Genomic DNA, 18,006 nt, shown 5'->3' on the forward strand with positions numbered 1-18,006 from the left:
TACAGACTGTAGTCCATCTGTTTCTCTGCATACTTTATTAGCCCCCTTTTACCCTGTTCTTCAGTGGTCAGGACCCCCATGGAAACACTATAAACACTGTGTCCACTCACTGTCCACTCTATTAGACACTCCCACCTTGTCAGTCCACCTTGTAGATGTAAAGTCAGAGACGATAGCTCATCTGCTGCTGCACAGTTTGTGTTGGTCATCCTCTAGTCCTTCATCAGTGGTCACAGGACGCTGCCCACAGGACGCTGTTGGCTGGATATTTTTGGTTGGTGGACTATTCTCAGTCCAGCAGTGACACTGAGGTGTCCTGACCACTGAAGAACAGGGTAAAAGGGGGCTAACAAAGTATGCAGAGAAACAGATGGACTACAGTCTGTAACTGTAGAACTACAAAGTGACCCTATATAGTAAGCGGAGCTGATAAAATGGACAATGAGTGTAGAAACAAGGAGGTGGTCATAATAAAGTGTGCAGAAGTGTTCTCCAAACCTATTTTCACTTAAAAAAAAACACATCAACCTTTTGCACGTGACTATTTTGTTTCAATATTGAATAGAAATTTTACAGAACAACTTACTTGAGCTGTAGCGCATCAGTCATCAGATTAAGGTTAGCCGACTAAACCTGGTTTAAGGTGAAAAATAGCGTCTTATTTATATTTGTATATTTTCTGCTTTGTTATTTTTATATTACTTTTAACAGTTTTCTAAAACAACTGACTGTTGTCTTGTTTTTTTTTACTGATAAAGAACACCATTTAATTTACTTTAGTTCCAGATTCTGTAGACGGGCTGTCAATCTCTCCAATGGTTCTGAATATTTTAGCACATTGACCATACAGTAATGCATTTCTTTTGCCTTCTATAAAGAAGTAAACGCAGATCTGCTTTGTGTGAGTCTCGCTTACTTTACTTTCACATGCTTTAAACTCGGCTTTCGTTTGTACAGTACTTGGTGCTACACAGCCAATACGAACATTAACAGGTTCATTACTGTACTTTTAAGCTGGCAGTAACAAGCTATGCTGATAGACAGATGGAATAAAGGACAGGGTTAATGAGTGCACCCATTGTGGCCTGTACAGGCATGGCATAAGGCTTCATTACAACAATGACAATGACAAAGAACTCTACTCGAGGCCTTGATTGTGTTCTTGCTGGTAGACACATTCAAGCACACTGTTGTTTTTTCTCAGGTCCTTGTAAGAGCATTCATTACATTTATACAGAACTAGCACTGTCTGAAAACTCATACAGGTTGCCACAGCCCATTGTTTTAACACCGTCTCTTGCTAAGCACAAGTAATGTAAACATTCGTGGGGCAAATCCTTTCCAAAAAGGCCGGGACCAGCGCCACTGGGTTTAGGGGTGCCAAAAAAAAAACAAAAAAAAAACAGCATCCCTCACACATCCAGACCACAAAATGTGCCTCTAACACTGTGTTGTATTAAAGTGGGTGGGATGCCACTAATAAGACTAAGAAGACTCAGTCACACAAATGTACAATCTCAAAAAAAGAGAATGTAAAACTTACTTTTATTGTGTGAGAAATTAAAGGAGAGACACTGATTGTTAACTGAACAGGACTGGATAATAAAACAGCTATGACAAGATACTTAAAAACAGCAATCTGACCCTGTTCAAACAACTAAAAAACAAACAAACGAGAAAAAAAAAACAAAACACATATTCGACAGTGCAGGGATAAGAAAGACAGACGTTATGGCTTTCGCCCTCACAGTGGAATGATTAGCATGACCTTTTTTTTTTTAAGAGAAGAATGTTAATCTTCAGCTTTTCAGTATGGCATATTTCCAGTGCTTTGCAGTGTAAAGTTTGGGTTGAAGTGAGTGGAACATTCCTGTAGTCTAAACTGGCTGGAAAAGAAGTGGTGGGCTGGGGGGGTGTTAACCGAACCCAGCGCCCCCCCCGCCACCTCCCTGGAATCCGTCTGAAAATTAGGCTTCTGTTCAAGTATGAAAAGATCCAGACAATGGACAGACATTGGGGGCAGATGAGGATTGTTTTTTTACTGGGTGCTAATATGCATAACTCTCCCTTTGCTTTAAATGGGATGTGTCTCAGCAAATGACCCAAAAACGAAAACGTCAATCGATCAATGCTCCGCCCACAGATGCATTCTTTTGTAGCAACTGTTGCCAGGTTGTTATTTCTGCTTTAAGCTTGTCCAACCTAGAAAGAGTTGCTACTAAAGAACTCCTCTGTAAGAGGCGCATGGTCGGACTGAACGATTTGGGGGGATTTTTGTGACCAATGCTGCAATTTAAATGTTTATTTTCGAGAAATTAAGCTTTTTTTCTCAACAAAACCATTACATCCATTTCTCAGGCTTGAATGCTAAATGTAGTGTGCAAGACTGTCAATTCAGGTCTGTATCATTAGGTTAAATTCATCCATTTAAACGTAAAGCTGCACTATATAAGTTTTGGGGATTTGGAGACCTCTCTGGTGGAAATGTGTAACTGCATATAAGAACTTTCTGTAACATGGGTTGGGCTTCGAACCCCTTCCCTGAGCAGATAAATCTGATGGTTGCACACGTGAATTATCTACTATCGTCATCATATCTTCATCAGTATAATGCTGATTTTGCATTTGAGACCAAAACATTGACCCGGACCTTCTTTTTGAGTCTGTGACGTTAATACGTAAAGACGTATGAGGTGGCGTGAAAAACTTGATGCCTCTGATGTTTACGTGATTATTTCAGGCTTCACAGAGCGAACTCACCATACTTCTGCCTGTTTTTATTCTCCTGACTCAGCAAAGTTGCTTCTTTCAATTTGAATTAAAAAAATCTTACATAGTGCAGCTTTAACAAGTTGTTAAGACAGTGTTAAATAATGTGGGATGTAATTAACGTTGCAGCTCTGCAGCTTTGGAAATTGCACCCTTTCAAATTGCAATTTATATATGAAAAAGATTCATCATTCAGCACTAGTGCATGGATGGGTCAGTCTGATGGCTGCATAGTCTGTGCACTGCACTGTATGGATCATACTGGGTTTAACGGTTTAATAGTAGTATATACTAGATTTAATGCACAAATCAAACATGTATGTGCTTTTAAAAAATACATAATTAAACAAACATTGAAGAGGCTTTGTGATAAATACTTTTTTTGGGGGAAAAAAATTAACTATAGATTTGCCCTTCATATAGTGGTTAACAGCGGAGGAGAGACGAAACAGAGTGTTGGATATGCCAAAATTTAAACTCCTCACTAAACTTCTAGGCTAATTTAGTCATTATGATTGTGTATTACAGGTTAGGACTTCTTTCAAAGTTGAACACTGTTGGTCGGAGGTTAAAGGAATACTCCAGCATTTTGCACTTAATCTCTATCTTATGAATCTATAGCAGAGTAGCCAATTGCCTCAGACAATAATATTGCATTTCCCTGTATTAACAGACAATCCACTGACTCAAAACACAATTAGAATAGAAGGCAATGGGCTGGCGCTCTTTGCTAAATACGGGCAAATTACTGTCCATGGTAATCGCTGCTGATGCACCGGACAGAGATTGGGCTACAAAACGCTGGGCTGTTGCTTTAAACAAAGAGAGAAAGCAAGAGAAGAAACCTTTTACTGAAGTGGCAAACAGATGTGTGTAGGCACCTGATTTCTAGTGAATACCGTAATAATAATACAATCATAAGGGAGGAATAAACAGAAGGTGATGATGAAGATGAGATGTCCTCTAGTCCTCCTCGTCCTCGCTGATGCTGTGTGCATCGCTGTAGTGAGGAGGAGAGCTGGAGGGAGAGGTTTTGGTGAAGAAAGGAAGACGGAAGGTGGGTGAAGGAGAGCGCTCGTCCCGCGCCGGGCTGCTGCTGGGGCTGTGTCGGGGGCTGATCGCCTGCAGCATCCGCCCTTTACCTTCCTTCAACATGTGCTTCTGGAAAACACATGCGACGGAACAGAAATGTGAGAAAATTTAGGAAAAGGTGACAATTATAACTGAATCCACTGCGTTAAATATACAGTCATATGAAGGGGCCTCCAGTCAAATTACGTATTTTTGTTGATTTTTGTTGAAGTGAACACATCCTCTACAGAAAACACACTTCAGCACAGTTTAATGCACAGTTACTGTTTATCTGCTGAATTTAACATTGGAAAAAAAGGTCAAATATAAAATGTGGCCTGTGTAAAAGTTACGGCACATTTTAGACTTTATGTTTAATTTTTTTCGGTCCCACTTTATGTTAAGCGTCTCTAATAACTGTATAGTTACATGTGAACAACATAAGCAACAACAATGTAACTGCTAATGATTTAGTCACTGTTACAGACTGATTACAGAAGTACACCGTATGTAATTACACGTGTATCAACTGCAGTTTTGCCTCATGTAATTACACAAGTGTACCGTAACAGCCTATTCTCTCTCATGTAATTACACAAGGCTAATAAAATAAATGTAATTACATTTGTAATCAGACTGAAACAGCAGTTTTTTTTCAGAAGTTGTTTTTTTCAGCAGTAAAAGGAAGGATGTAATAACTTACATTAAGACATTACTAACACTGTATCTGCCAGCTTTCCTAATATTTATGTTGCCATTTGTGTGACACTGTAACCAGTTTAAACTGTAAACCATTCTGTATGTATATGTGACAGTACAACAGATCTCTTATCTTAAACTTCCATGGCATTAATTAAATGTGTTGCATTACCCCAAAGCAATTTCTATATTGCCATTTTTTATTATTACACAGTGCCTACATAAAAACGACACAGGAACTGTCCACTTATTTTAAAGTGTAACTGACACTGCACTACAGGAAAGTTCCTGTGTAGAAGATACACTTGTGTAATTACATGAGGCAAAACTGAAGTTGAGACACGTATTACATAGGCTGTACTTCTGTAATCCATCTGTAACATTAACTAAATCATCAGTAGTTACGGTGTTCTTGCATATGTTATTCATGTGTAACTACACAGTTATTAGAAACACTTAATATAAAGTGGGACCTTTTTTTCCCCAATATGTTAAACTAAAATGTGCACAAAACTGTCATATTCAAGTGTGTTCTCTGTGGTGGATGTGTTAACTTGTATTTACTTAGAAAAACAACAAAACATCATTTTAGCTGGGGCTTTCTTTTTTTGCATATTGTAGTTCAGGGGTGCCTAGTTCTGGTTCTGGAGATCTACCACCCTGGAGAGTTTAGATCCAACACACCTGGCTCTAATACTCAAATGTCCCTGAAGGCCTTCATTACCTGGATCAGGTGTGTTTGATCAGGAATAGGGCTAAACTGTGCAGGGTGGTAGATCTCCAGGACCATGATTGGGTACTCCTTCTGTAGCTGTTTTCAAGAAAAGGTTTGTTAAAAAATCTGATTTATACAATTTTACCCGTACCCTCAATGAAGTCAATCAGCCAAAACAAGAAAATGGGTATAAGTACATCATCTAAACATCATCACTCTAAAACAGTAGCACATTTACTGAAAATAAACAAGCATCATAGAATGCAAATCAATGTAAAGCCGTGAACAGGATCGCAAACCTCCCACCATGTCACCCCCATTCCATCCATCCCATAAGCCATCTGCCTCACCAGTGCCCCGTCTGGTCCAAACATCTGCAGGAAGTTGCCGATAAACTCTCTGGATTTCTCTTCCCACTTCTGAATGAGGTCGATGCTCTTCTCTTCAACCTTCTGCACAAACTCCTTACTCTTCTCTTCCACGTCGCGCACCTTCTGCTTCACCTTATCCACACGCTCCTGCAGGTGGTACTTCTTCTCCTGCAAACATCACAGCATTTCCATCCCTTTAATTCTCCCCAGACCTCAAACTATTACCTTCGTGTTCCTCCTCTGAGCACACCGAGGTTAGATATATTATGTGTGAGTTTATATATCACCACAGTTTGAATTCATTTTCATTCATTAACTCTTGATCCATTAGAATTACACAGACTGTTTTGTTTTTGTACCTTTCAGAGTGATTTATGCAAATAATCTCTGTTCTAATCGGCTGCTCTGTATTGTGCCTCATTCAGAAAACAATCCGAGCTGAAACACTCTTTAACTTTAGCGTGAATGGGCAGGGATAACTGCTGCAGGCAAATGTGTTGGTTTTTCTAGACATCATAAAAACAATAAATACAAAACTTTTTTGTAGCTTAGTTTCCACGTTTGGGAACTTTGACAATGTTTACATACTACATCAAATTCTTTTATAATAAAAAGAATTGGTTATTTATGATGTGAGCACTTTAAGAGACTTTAAGAGACTTGTTTCCCTCTATAAAGTTAACCTTTCTGAGATATAACATTACTTTTGACAGTGATAACTATGTTGGTTTTCTTTCTATGGTGCTGCTGAACTTACGTTGATGAAGCTGACGTTTAGCTCCTTGGCAGTGTAGCCTCTCTGCAGGTTGCGTCGCACATAAACGTCGTAGTCCCGGACGATGCGGGTGATTATGTCTGATGTGGAGATGCCCTCTGTTCGTTGCGTTGGTGCAAACATGCCTTGAAAAAAAAACAGCCAGGCCTCAGTCATAAAGACGACAAGTGAAGAACCTTAACAGCACTCAGTTATGCAGCATTTACAAAGTACACTCTGTAGAATTTCTATAAATTCTTAGTTTGCTACCTACCTGCCTCCTTTATGTGCTTGTAAACATCATCACTCCCAGCAGAAACGTAGGGAATATCGTCATGGGCGACAAAGTCAATCTGCATGGACAGAAGGATCGATCTGTAGTGTTTATCCATGTAATTCTGGTATAGTAGTGTGTGGACAGGTACAATGTACTTGTGCACTATGCTTTGCAGGACCACAGAAATACAAAATATTAAAGAATAACTTGTGATCCACTCTACCGAACAACTTAACACTCACTCTGTGCTCAGCCAGAAATTCTGGAGTTAGCGTCCACGGCGCGTCCCTGACCACCTCGTCCACGTAGCGACAGTGGCTCACTGCATCGTAGCGCTCGTCCTCATTCATAACAGTGAAGCCCTTGAGTTTGTGTGTCAAAGCATCGCTGCATACTGTAAAGAACAGAAAGCGAAATGAATGAATTTCTGTAATAAATGTTATTGTTAAGTAAAGCACTATTAGAGATGGATTAGTTTTACCAGAGGAGGTGTGTAATGTTTTTGTTGGGATTTGATTGGCTGATTAGTTCTAGATAAAGTGTCTGTCCAATTCCCCCAAATTCCCACAGACAGCCTGGATTGAAAGGTCATAGCATGGATGTTCATGTCTGCGTTACAGCACAAGATGCACCCAAAAACATTAACAACACACCGCACAGCCGCGTCTAAAGGCAGGTTTGTACTCCTATTACTGAGGGAACTCCAGGTTAAGATTATTCACTCCACAATTATTTCTTTCAGACTGTAGAAACTAAATACGCTGCAGATTCACACACTGGATTAACATCACTTCACAATTACTACTATCAGATTAAAATCACCAGTTTCATCACTTCAAATAACACAACCTCCTCTAGTAAAACTAATTTAGCTACATTCAGTCTTTAAAAAGATTCATACAGGATTAAAATCATGGATCATCAGCTCTCCACCGACCTCTACGGTTCTACTGTGAATATTTTCATTTGGGATGGAAAAAACCTAATTGCTGGTAAAAATCTGCTGCCAGTTAGCTTAATTAGCCAGTCAGCTGGCCAGGTAAAGTTAACAAGGCAGCTGTTTAAACAGCTGCTTGTGCCATTGTTTGTTATAATTTGTTAGCATGCTGTATCATAATCTATGTAAGCTAGGTTATAATTTTCCCCTTACCTGATATGACAATAATACAACAATGCAAGTATACACCGACCAATCGCAGATCAATTTATTTTGCCAGAACAATGTGATAAATAAAAATATAATAAAAATATATAATCATTATAAATTGTTATAATCAAATCAAAAAAACGCCTAAGCGTTGGCCCATCATCAGGGGGTCGCAAGTTTGATCCCCAGTGATGCTACAGCCATCCGTGGCTGGGAGTCCAAGAGAGCCAAATATGGGCTCGCTGTCTCCGGTGAGATGGCCCTGCTTCTCCCACCATCACTGGTGCAATGCTAGCCAGCAGAGGCATGTGTTAGCTGACATAACAGAACTGGTGGTTAGTGCTCTCCTCCGAGGGTGTTCAGCTGTCCAATGATGCTGTGTTAGTTGCAGTTCAAAAAGATGTGGTTATTTTGTTTTTTGTTTTTTTCTTTCTGTAAAGCTGCTTTGTGACAACACCTGTTGTAAAAAGCGCTATATAAATAAACTTTGCTTGCTTGCTTCACAGGTCTTAGAGGAAGCTTATGTTTGCCTTCACCCTCCCAGTGCTGGTGGTATTGTGTGACGTGGAGAGTCCTAACTAGTGGGTGGAATTTAACATGACAAAACTGGGGAGAAAACTGTAAAAAAAAATCCCAAAACAAAACACAGTTGCTTTGTGTAACTGTCAAGTTGCATGGAATTAGATGATGTGCAGCATGCAACCTGCAATTACTTGCGTGAGAGAAAGCTAGTCTTACCGCCTACAATGAGATGGGTGTTGGGAAAAAGACGCTTAGCCTGCATCAGAGCGCGGGCGTGTCCAGAGTGAAACATGTCAAAAATCCCATCAGCATACACACGCACTGGACGATTCTCTACAAGAAACAGACAGAAACAGAAAGAAAGATGAAAATGACTAGTTCACCAGATGTTTCCTTTACTTGTATTTAGATCACTGGCTGCTTTCTTACTGATTAAAAAAAGCAAAAAATTCAGTAGCATCTACCTGGTGTGCCACGACGGGCTTCTTCTAAATTCACTCGAGTGTAAGGAGCCTTCACAATCTCCAACTGATCAGCGAAGGGCGCAGGGTCGGTCAGGCCCTGGAACACAATTCAAACGCATAATAAAAACTTGCATACAATGCAGATTTATATAATTAACTAGGCACCAAAAGGTATTTTTGGGTGTTTAATTCAACATGTCAAGCATCTGGTAAAAATAAGCAATTATCAAATGATCAACAACCAATTACCAATTACCTATTTACAATGTATTGGTTATCTGCCTTGAGATTGAATAAGCACTTTCGAAATAAATGGCAATCTCGGTATTAACACTGCAAAAAATAGTACCTTGTCAAGTTAAATTACCTTAATTCTTGTCGATCTATCTAATATTTCTTGTTTTGAGAAGGTTGTGCTCTTATTATATGATTATCTAGCTTATTTTTAGACATTTTTACCTGTTTTAATTAATTCAACAAAAAGTATCTCATTATCTCATATTAGCAGATAATTTAGCTGGTTTCAAGCACATTTCTTAAAACAAGCAAAATTATCTGCCAATACAGTGAGATAAATCTATTTAATACAACCACTTAAAACTAAGGCTAAATTTCCTTTGGGATCAATGAAGTATCAATGAAGTATCCATCTGTCCATCTCTCTATCTATCTAAAACAAGTTAAAAAAGTTTGGAAATAAGTTAAATAATCTTAAAATAAGCTTACAACAATCTCAAAAGAAGAAATATTATATGTACTGACCAGATTTACGATCATTTAACTTGACAAGATACCATTTTTTTCCAGTGACTGGTATTATTAAAGTGGATATCCTTGCCATTATCAATTACTGACTGTATATTTTAGGACCGTCTACAGCTCAACTCATCATTCCTAATTATTTTAACCATTTGAAGTTAGATAGGACTCCCAGATTAGAATCATTTTAAACATCTATCTGCAACAAAATTGGTTTTACATTGATAACAATGATTTTTGAATGGTAATCAGACTATCAGACTCGGTCTTACTTGCAGCCACATTACAGACTTGTTTTACAGGCAGAACTGAACACTTCACTCACTGAAGTCCTTCGTGGGATTTTTCCACCCCGTCCTTCATCCCCTGCTTCTCCGTTGGATCCCTCTCTTCTCCTTTTCCTGCTCAGCCCTGAACTGTGCGCCTCCATGCCTGAATGTGGAAGACATTTCTGAGTCACTGCAGTTCACCACTAGAGAGAGCTCTCATTAAAGACAGCATGGGGTGTCTCACTGCAGACAGGGTTTGGTATAATGAGCTTTAGTATATGCCGTTTCTAGTAGTAATAAGTGAAGGTGACAGAGCAGTCTCTGACGCCTGAAGGGCTGATATCATGTAAAACTACATTTTTCTTGCTTTTTTGAAATGAGACTAATTTTAAGATGTGAATAAAGTCATTCAGAGTGGTCTGATGCGACATGCGCCCGTTGTTCACAGAGGTGGTGATAGGAACCAGACCTGATACACTGCCTGATGTTTGAGACATTGTTTTACGATAGATTTACTCAGTGTTTTTGGCCTAAAAGTGGATTTTTAAAAATCCATGTATGGCAGAGAGGTACATACAGAGCATTGTAAGGCAGAGTAGTCTCCAATGAAAGCATATGTTTTTCAGATTTACCACTATTTTCTATCATCATTACACATCAGAAGACACGTGTAGCCTCACTAGTGGTTTTGGTAAGTAGTAAATAGTAAATACAATGGTTCTATTTGTGTTGAAGACATCGCGACCACTGGTTCCCATCACCACCACTGTAAAGAAGTCTGTAAAATTCTCTACAATGAACCATTTCAAACCACTCTGAATGACTCTGTATACATGTCAATGTCTGAACTGTGCAGAAATTTTACAAGAATGGTGGAACTCCCCTGTAATGTAATGTAATTCACAGTTTTTGTGAGGTCAAGAAAACCAACACATTTACATTACCTGCCTATTCAGCCGACAGTAGGTTAGCCCCGCCCACTCACCTTAAGGTTATAAAGAATGTTTCAGCCTGGAGGCAAAATATACAGGGCAGCCAATCAGGACAAAGCTCATTTATATACATCTGCCTTAAAGGTACAGTAACGAAAACGCCCTGTATATTCCTAAGGGATAGAGAGGGCCAGGTTTTGGTATATTCAACCACACAAATGTCATTAGTGGAGCTCAGGTTTTAAAAAAAAACATAATAAAAAGAGAAAACACAAGAAAAATGTAAGGCATTGGCCCTTTAAACGTTATGCCTCCTCTCACTCAATCTGAAACAAAAGATTACATCAGACATCACACTACTACTCGCAGACATTTACTACTGTCTGATTTTCATTGGTGTGGTTTGAACCTCAGGGTTGTGCCACTAATCCAGTTCAGCTGCACTGACGTGCCAGCAGACAATCCAGCGACCTTTATGACTGGAAACCTTCACGGAGGTTTCAGTTTGTGACGTGGCACAACGAGCAGCATTGGGGCCAGGACACGAATCCTGTTTCACTGCCCTTTAACATCCCCTTGAATCCCTCTATTATCTCCTACAACACTTTTAACCCCATGAACGCCCTAAACAGGCCGTGACACAGGTTAAACTCAAACCGGGACACCACAGAAACGAAATGTTTCTCCAACTATGGGAGAACTCTCACTGTGGGACACAAGTTAGTCCAAGGCTATGTGAACTAACTTGTTAGTGAGCAGCCGTTAAAGGAACAGCTGGCTTTATATCGATGTAAAGAGCTGCATCTTGAACTCTTATTTCTTATTTGCCAGCTTCTTGCCCGGATTTTCCCGTTCCACCTTAAATAGTGCAGCAGTTACATTCTGGCGCCTGTAACTGCTCCACCATTTAAGGTGGAACGGAAAATTTCCAACAAGAAGCTGGCGAAAAGGAAACCGACTTCAGCCTCGTAGAAAAACTAAATATCTAACATTATTAGTTTATTAAAGTCTGTCTAGTAAACCGAACCGTTACGAACCCCGTTCAGCCGCCGCTGCAGTGCAGGAGGAGGAAGAAGCCTTTCAGCGGAGCTGGTCAGCAAACAAACGTGGACCAAATGTCGTGTATGTGTATGTCACGTACTAAAAAAGGCAACGAGGATGTGGAAAAGTCACTAACTACATTTTTCTGGTCGGTAAAAATCCAGTTTGGTCCCGTTTTAAAACCCAACGCGGAGCATTTCTACACTCAACGCCACTGTTTTGACAGCTCCGCGGGAAATGACGACACCGGATGTCACAGGAAGCTTTGTTAGCATAGAAGCTAACGGGATAAAAGTGCTGATTTTTGGTGTTATTTATTTGTTTAATTCCAACTCAGGCGCGGGTATAAAACATAAAGTTGCCAAAATATTAAAACTATTACGTCCAAGTGTCATTCGTTCAAAAAAAGAAAGACGTATTGTTAGCATCTACAATGTGTGCTGAAACAAAATTGTACTACATTGTATATTATTATTCATATAATTACATATATATTAAATGTATGCTTATATCTTATAATAGCAGATTATAATTATGTAAATATAAATATATAATATAACTATATATTAAATATTAATAGTAATTTTTATTATTAGTACAGTTATAAAATTAATTGTAAATGACCCGCTAGTGGACACTACTTGCCCCATATTTTTGTGTTGGATGATACCACTAGTTTTCTTTTTGATCCGATACCAACCTTGCTGAAATTACTTTTGTACCATTAGGATACCAATACTGTTTAAAGGGACCCATATCCTACATTATTCATGTACTACATTATTCTCCTCTCAAGTTCACTTTCATGGCAACTTTTGTGTCAGTTTATGTACAAAACAGTCATGGCAGGATTGTAAGTGTGGATGCTTAAGTATCAATCTGCCCCCTCCTCAGTATTTTATATGCAGGGTGTTGATATAGTGACCCTGAAACCCTGCAGGACTCCAGGAAAAGCATTACTGATTTAATGAAATGATGCCTGAAGTAAAAACAGCTTACTTAAAGGGCCCATATCCTCCATTCTTCTTGCAGTTTATATTCCAGGTCCACTTTTAACATTTGTGTGCTTTTATGAACCAATAAACTAAACATAATTAATTTTTACACCACTATTTTTAAACCTTTTTTATCCTGTAATATTAAATAAGCTGTTTTGTTACTGTGCCTTTAAAATTGATACATGCTATTGATACAGGCTGAATAGAATACATGTAAATGCATTGGTTTTTGTGACATCACGCCTTAGCTTTTATATATCATCTCTATAAACTGGGGAGCACACAGTACGTCAGTACAATGAACCATTTTACATCAAACCACTCTGAACTTGTTTACATCCCAACAATTGTATTATGCAGTGATTTTAAAGCTTAAAGGGGAACTCCACCGATTTTAAAAAATTCTATGAGGTGTAAACAAAGCCATTCAAAATAGTTTGATGTGAAATGCTCTGTTCTAGAGAAACCTACAGAGTCAGAATTGTTCACAATGGTGGTGATAGGAACTAGACACCCACCTCTAAAAGCTCCCTCACAGAGAGTTTTAACATGAAATGGTCATGAATACGCTGCCTGATGTCTGAGACATTGTCTTATGATAGTTTTGGCTTAAAATGTTTTTGAATCCGTTTTTGGATAGTAAATAAAATGGTTATATATGTGTTGTGGACTTTGTGACCCGTTTCTTATTAATATTACTGTAAATATATCAGAGTCTCTCTGAGTTTCTCTACAGTGAGCCATTTCCTATTAATCCACTCTGAATGACTTAACTATTCAGAGAGATTGAAAAATCGGTGGAAGTCCCCTTTCATGTGAAAGATCAAGACATAAAAACTCACTTTTCAGCCATGTGACTTGATCAACAGAATAAATCTCCTCATATTGGTGCTCAGGAAACACTGACATTAAGTGGGGTTAATCAAGAATATCTAGTATGATTGTGGTTGGTATAGTGTAGTGGGTAACACCTCTGCCTTCTACAATGTAGACTGGGTAAGTACCCTGCACTATACCTATAAGAGTCCTTGGGCAAGACTCCTAACACTACCTTCGCTTACCTGTGTAAAATTGATCAAATTGTAAGTTGCTCTGGAGCGTCTGCCAAATGCTGTAAATGTAGTATGACCTCTGTTATATAATTCTACTCTGAGCAAAATAATCCACTGTGTGAGCTCGAGAGTGAAAGAATGGCTTTTTTGCAAGCAAAGGAGACAGTAAATTTGTAAATGGGTTTAACTTTTTTATTTGTTAAAGGACATTCAAGTGGAAAGCAAACATACATCATATCTTTGCAACTGACCAATACACAAAAAAACTAACTTTCATTTCCTTCAGGCAACAATACAGGTCAAAGAATGTACACACAAACACATACAGGTATGCATGGAAGGTGCATAGTTCCAAATACATGTATATTATTATATTGCATTGGTACAAGGCAAGTAAACGCAAACCTCATGTTTTGGCACCCATCCAAACTAAACATTTCAAGGTGTATAGACATGACTTACAGACATCAAAGGAATTTGGAAAGAAAAAAAAAAAGAAAAGAAGAATGTAAAAGGACTCTTTTCAGTATCATTACTGACAGAAAGGTTTGTGATCTGATCCAGCAGCAAACTTGGTAAAAAAAAAATCCCACAGTGGAATGTTCTGTAAGATATGGCTTGGCTTTTTGAAAAAATTTTCTTACATCTTTCACTCCTCCACAGTTTGCGTAAGGCACAAGAGATGGGAATTTTAAATGACAACAATGTACACTTTAAATAAGACATGAGGAATGGACAGTTGACCTTCGGCCTTGACAGTACAGTGGGAAAAGAAAGAGGAATGTTGAGTGATGATCCATTTGCCTCCTTACATCCCCATCCTGATGCTCTGAATGATCTGGAAAATGGCTGAGAAGAGAGGGGGGAAGTCAAATTATGTTCTTTGAACTGCGATGTACACCAGATTTAACAACACACACACATTGATGATCTCAAAATGCACTGAAAACAAATATTCATCTGGTAATAACATGTTCTACTATAGGCTTTCTGTCAAAGGCTGTAGCAGAACATGTCATTAGGGTAATACTTTGGAAAGAATGTCTGAAATCTACAAAGTTACTATCACTGTCGGAACAAAATCTGGCATTTCTTTGTGATTTTTTTTTTATTGCAAGACTCCATGTACATTATTGCATGTGCAGTATGTATAAAATATCCTTATAGTGTAAAGGTTGATCGCCCTTTTATTCATAATGTTTCTATTGTTGATTTTTTTTGAAGGATACAGTTCATATTTTTTATCTTTAGTGTATATATATATATATATATATATATATATATATATATATATATATATATATATATACACACACACATACATATATTACAAACTGTAACCTTGTTAAGTAATTAACTAGGTTAATACCTTTATTGTTAATTCTCTTCTTGATACTTCTCGAGTGCCTTGTTATCCCTTTGCTGTTGTGGCACTGTGAATTTCCCTATTGTGAGAGTACGTTTAGATTTTTTTAATAATTTGAAAATGCCAGCTGCCCATTACACTGTGTGAACCTTTCATGATGAATGGACCAAAAGAAACGGCCCAAAATTACTTGGAACAAAGTCTTGTTACATGAACTTACACTGAAAATTGACAATGTGACATTTTGTTCAGACATATCATGAGAATATTTTGATTGTTTGTTGATCACTAATCTCAGTCTGCCTTGTGGAGCTTTCATCAAGCATCCTCGGTCTGATGTTTTGACAGTGGATTATATGCATAAACAAACAGGATAGAGTAACAAAGGCTTTGAGTATCAGGCTGAGCGTCACACCTCTTTACTCATCAGCCAAATTCAGATAATGATCTTCCAATGGAGCATGGCATTTAAAAAGGGTTGCATCACTGGTTTCAGTGCTCATGTCAAATGAATTACCTGTTTTGAGATTGGACTTGTAATCAAAGCTAAAACACCAGAGAGTAAACGGTTTTACTTTTTTTGAAGTGGCCTGTTACGGAGCGGTTAAAGAAGCAAAGATCAAGGTTTGTTGACAGGAATGATAGGAAAATGCACTTTGCCCTGTTAAAGTAATAGCCTTTCTGAAAATTCAGGTTTACATAATACTTCCATTGCCCTAAATGTAGTCGAGTCTGGCGTTAAGTTATCTACTTTACTTTTTAACTGGAGCTATGACGCTAATGTAGATAACAAGCAATGGAAGACTGACACAAAAAAAAACTAAAACTAAATTTGGACTATTTTAATACCATCGTAGCTCCACTCCAGAGCTAAAGAAGCAAAACATGACCGAATGACTACACTTTTAAAAAAAAAGACGGTTCTTCAGGGGTTCTTCAGTAAAGGGAATGGTTCATTTTAGAACCATGAGTTCTTCACAGATCCATTTGCATGCTTACATGATTCTCTGCATGGTGAAATTGTTTTTCAGACTGATGGAGAACGTGTTGTGCATGATTCTCTGAAGAACCTTTTTGAAAATGGTTCTATGTAGCACCAAAAAGGGTTCTTGTATTGTTACAAGTTTGACATGGTAACAATTGAAGATCTGCTATAATAAAAGCATTTTCAAACAGATTCTATATAGAACCATATACAACACATTCTCCATCAATCTGAAGAACCATTTCACCATGCAAAGAACCATTTAAATTTTGGTGAACTATTCCTTCACTGCTTTAGTTTAATACATTCTAGTTAAAACCTTTTATTGTCAGATTTTCATCATGACTTTAGCGCAAAGAAGTGAACCACTGCTCCACTAAATACATCAGAAGAGAACGTTGTGTTTTCTTTAAAAGAAGACGAGAAGATTAAGTTTTTGGCACCCAAAATCAGCCTAAAACTTACCTGATCCGCACACTACAAAGACGAAGAGTGCCAGGAGCCATGGCCCTACTGCCGCCTTGTCATCTGGTGCACCTCTCTGCAGGAAAAATAGGAAGACAGAGATGAAGATAAAGACAGTCCCTGCATCAATCCCTGCAGTTCAAATATAAACAGCACGTCTAACGTTAGCAATCTGTTCAAGCTGCCTTGCTTCAATTCAGCTTCATATTGGAAGTTTCCCATTCCATCTTAAACTGCTGCACCATTTAAGGTGGAACGGAAAATTTGAATAAGAATCTGACCAACTGCTGTTCACATTTTCTCGTTCAACCTTAAACCGCTGCACCATTTAAGGTGGAACGGGAAATTCGAATAAGAAGCTGACCAACAGCTGTTCAAATGTTGTCGTTCAAACTTAAACTGCTTCACCATTTAAGGCGGAACGTAAAATTCAACTAAGAAGCTGACCAACTACTGTTTACATTTTCTCGTTCAACCTTAAACTGCTGCACCATTTAAGGTGGAACGGAAAATTCGAACAAGAAGCTGGAGAATAGGAAGCAGATTTCAGTCAACTTGGCTACGAACATCAGCTACCAAGAAACAAATACACAATTATAAAATACAAAATGCTGCCTTTAATATTAGAAGCTAGTTACAACATTTTTAACGACTACTCGATTCTCAGATCAACGGTGGCTGTGAAACTGAGTTAGCCAGGCTAAGCTAACTCGACAGCTCCAACTTACTGATGATTTGGCCACATTCCCCCGCTGTGTGATGTTTTTGCTGTGCTTCTCGTTGGCCATGCGTATCCTCTGCTTTGCGACCATCTTTCTGTATTAAAGTAGACAGTTAGACGACAAGAAATCGTTTAAAACGCCGCTCGCTTGACTTTAAAAGAAATAAGCCTCTTCGCCAACGCTGCACCTTCGACGTACTCTACTCTGAGATGGCTACGTAAGCATTAAGACAAACCCCGCCCATCGTTCTTATTATGCACACAGACCCCGCCCATCTTTTTTATTATGCACAAGAGATCCCGCCTTTAACTTTTGTTCGCGTTAATAACTCCGCCCACATCTCCCGGTTTGCATACCCAGACCCCGCCCTTCGTATTCCGTTGTCGTGGCGAATCCAGACTGTCTGTAGGAGAAGCTGAGCTACGTTTTTATTCAGTCTTTAATGTTTTAACGGCTCACTGGAAGCTTTCCATCAAAAGAATGTGCTTCTCTAAGCTTGTCTTCTGACTAAATAATAACCCTAATAATAACCAGTTTCCACCGAATCGTCTTCAAGATATGTTTGCACATTCCAGCAGTTAAAAAAAAGCTCCTCACATGCTGTAACTTTCTTTCAGGGCTAATATAA

General features: G+C 38.5%; 2 protein-coding genes across 4 annotated transcripts; both read right to left on the reverse strand.

Annotated features, from left to right (window-relative positions):
• Window positions 1–893: 893 nt before the first annotated feature.
• Window positions 894–12,034, reverse strand: pcyt1ab (phosphate cytidylyltransferase 1, choline, alpha b). Of its 3 annotated transcripts, none has more exons than XM_036585001.1 (10): window positions 11,787–12,034; window positions 10,803–10,828; window positions 9,874–9,980; window positions 8,790–8,886; window positions 8,542–8,658; window positions 6,899–7,050; window positions 6,654–6,732; window positions 6,383–6,525; window positions 5,605–5,793; window positions 894–3,930 (listed from the first exon to the last, which is right to left on the reverse strand). In XM_036585001.1, the coding sequence occupies exons 3-10, from the start codon at window positions 9,976–9,978 to the stop codon at window positions 3,733–3,735; spliced, it is 1,080 nt and encodes a 359-aa protein (XP_036440894.1). In that variant the 5' UTR covers window positions 9,979–9,980; window positions 10,803–10,828; window positions 11,787–12,034; the 3' UTR covers window positions 894–3,732. The 3 variants fall into 3 exon arrangements, with proteins under 3 accessions (XP_036440894.1, XP_036440895.1, XP_036440893.1); XM_036585002.1 differs by having other exon boundaries at window positions 10,762–10,828; XM_036585000.1 differs by lacking the exon at window positions 10,803–10,828.
• Window positions 12,035–14,018: 1,984 nt separating this feature from the next.
• Window positions 14,019–17,618, reverse strand: serp1 (stress-associated endoplasmic reticulum protein 1). Its single transcript, XM_036585278.1, has 3 exons — window positions 17,385–17,618; window positions 16,657–16,732; window positions 14,019–14,689 (listed from the first exon to the last, which is right to left on the reverse strand). Exons 1-3 carry the CDS (start codon window positions 17,466–17,468, stop codon window positions 14,649–14,651), a joined length of 201 nt encoding a protein of 66 aa, XP_036441171.1. The 5' UTR covers window positions 17,469–17,618; the 3' UTR covers window positions 14,019–14,648.
• Between the last annotated feature and the right edge of the window lie 388 nt (window positions 17,619–18,006).

The sequence above is a fragment of the Colossoma macropomum genome, unplaced genomic scaffold (genome assembly GCF_904425465.1).
Source record: "Colossoma macropomum unplaced genomic scaffold, Colossoma_macropomum, whole genome shotgun sequence".
In the NCBI taxonomy this organism is placed as follows: Eukaryota; Metazoa; Chordata; class Actinopteri; order Characiformes; family Serrasalmidae; genus Colossoma; species Colossoma macropomum.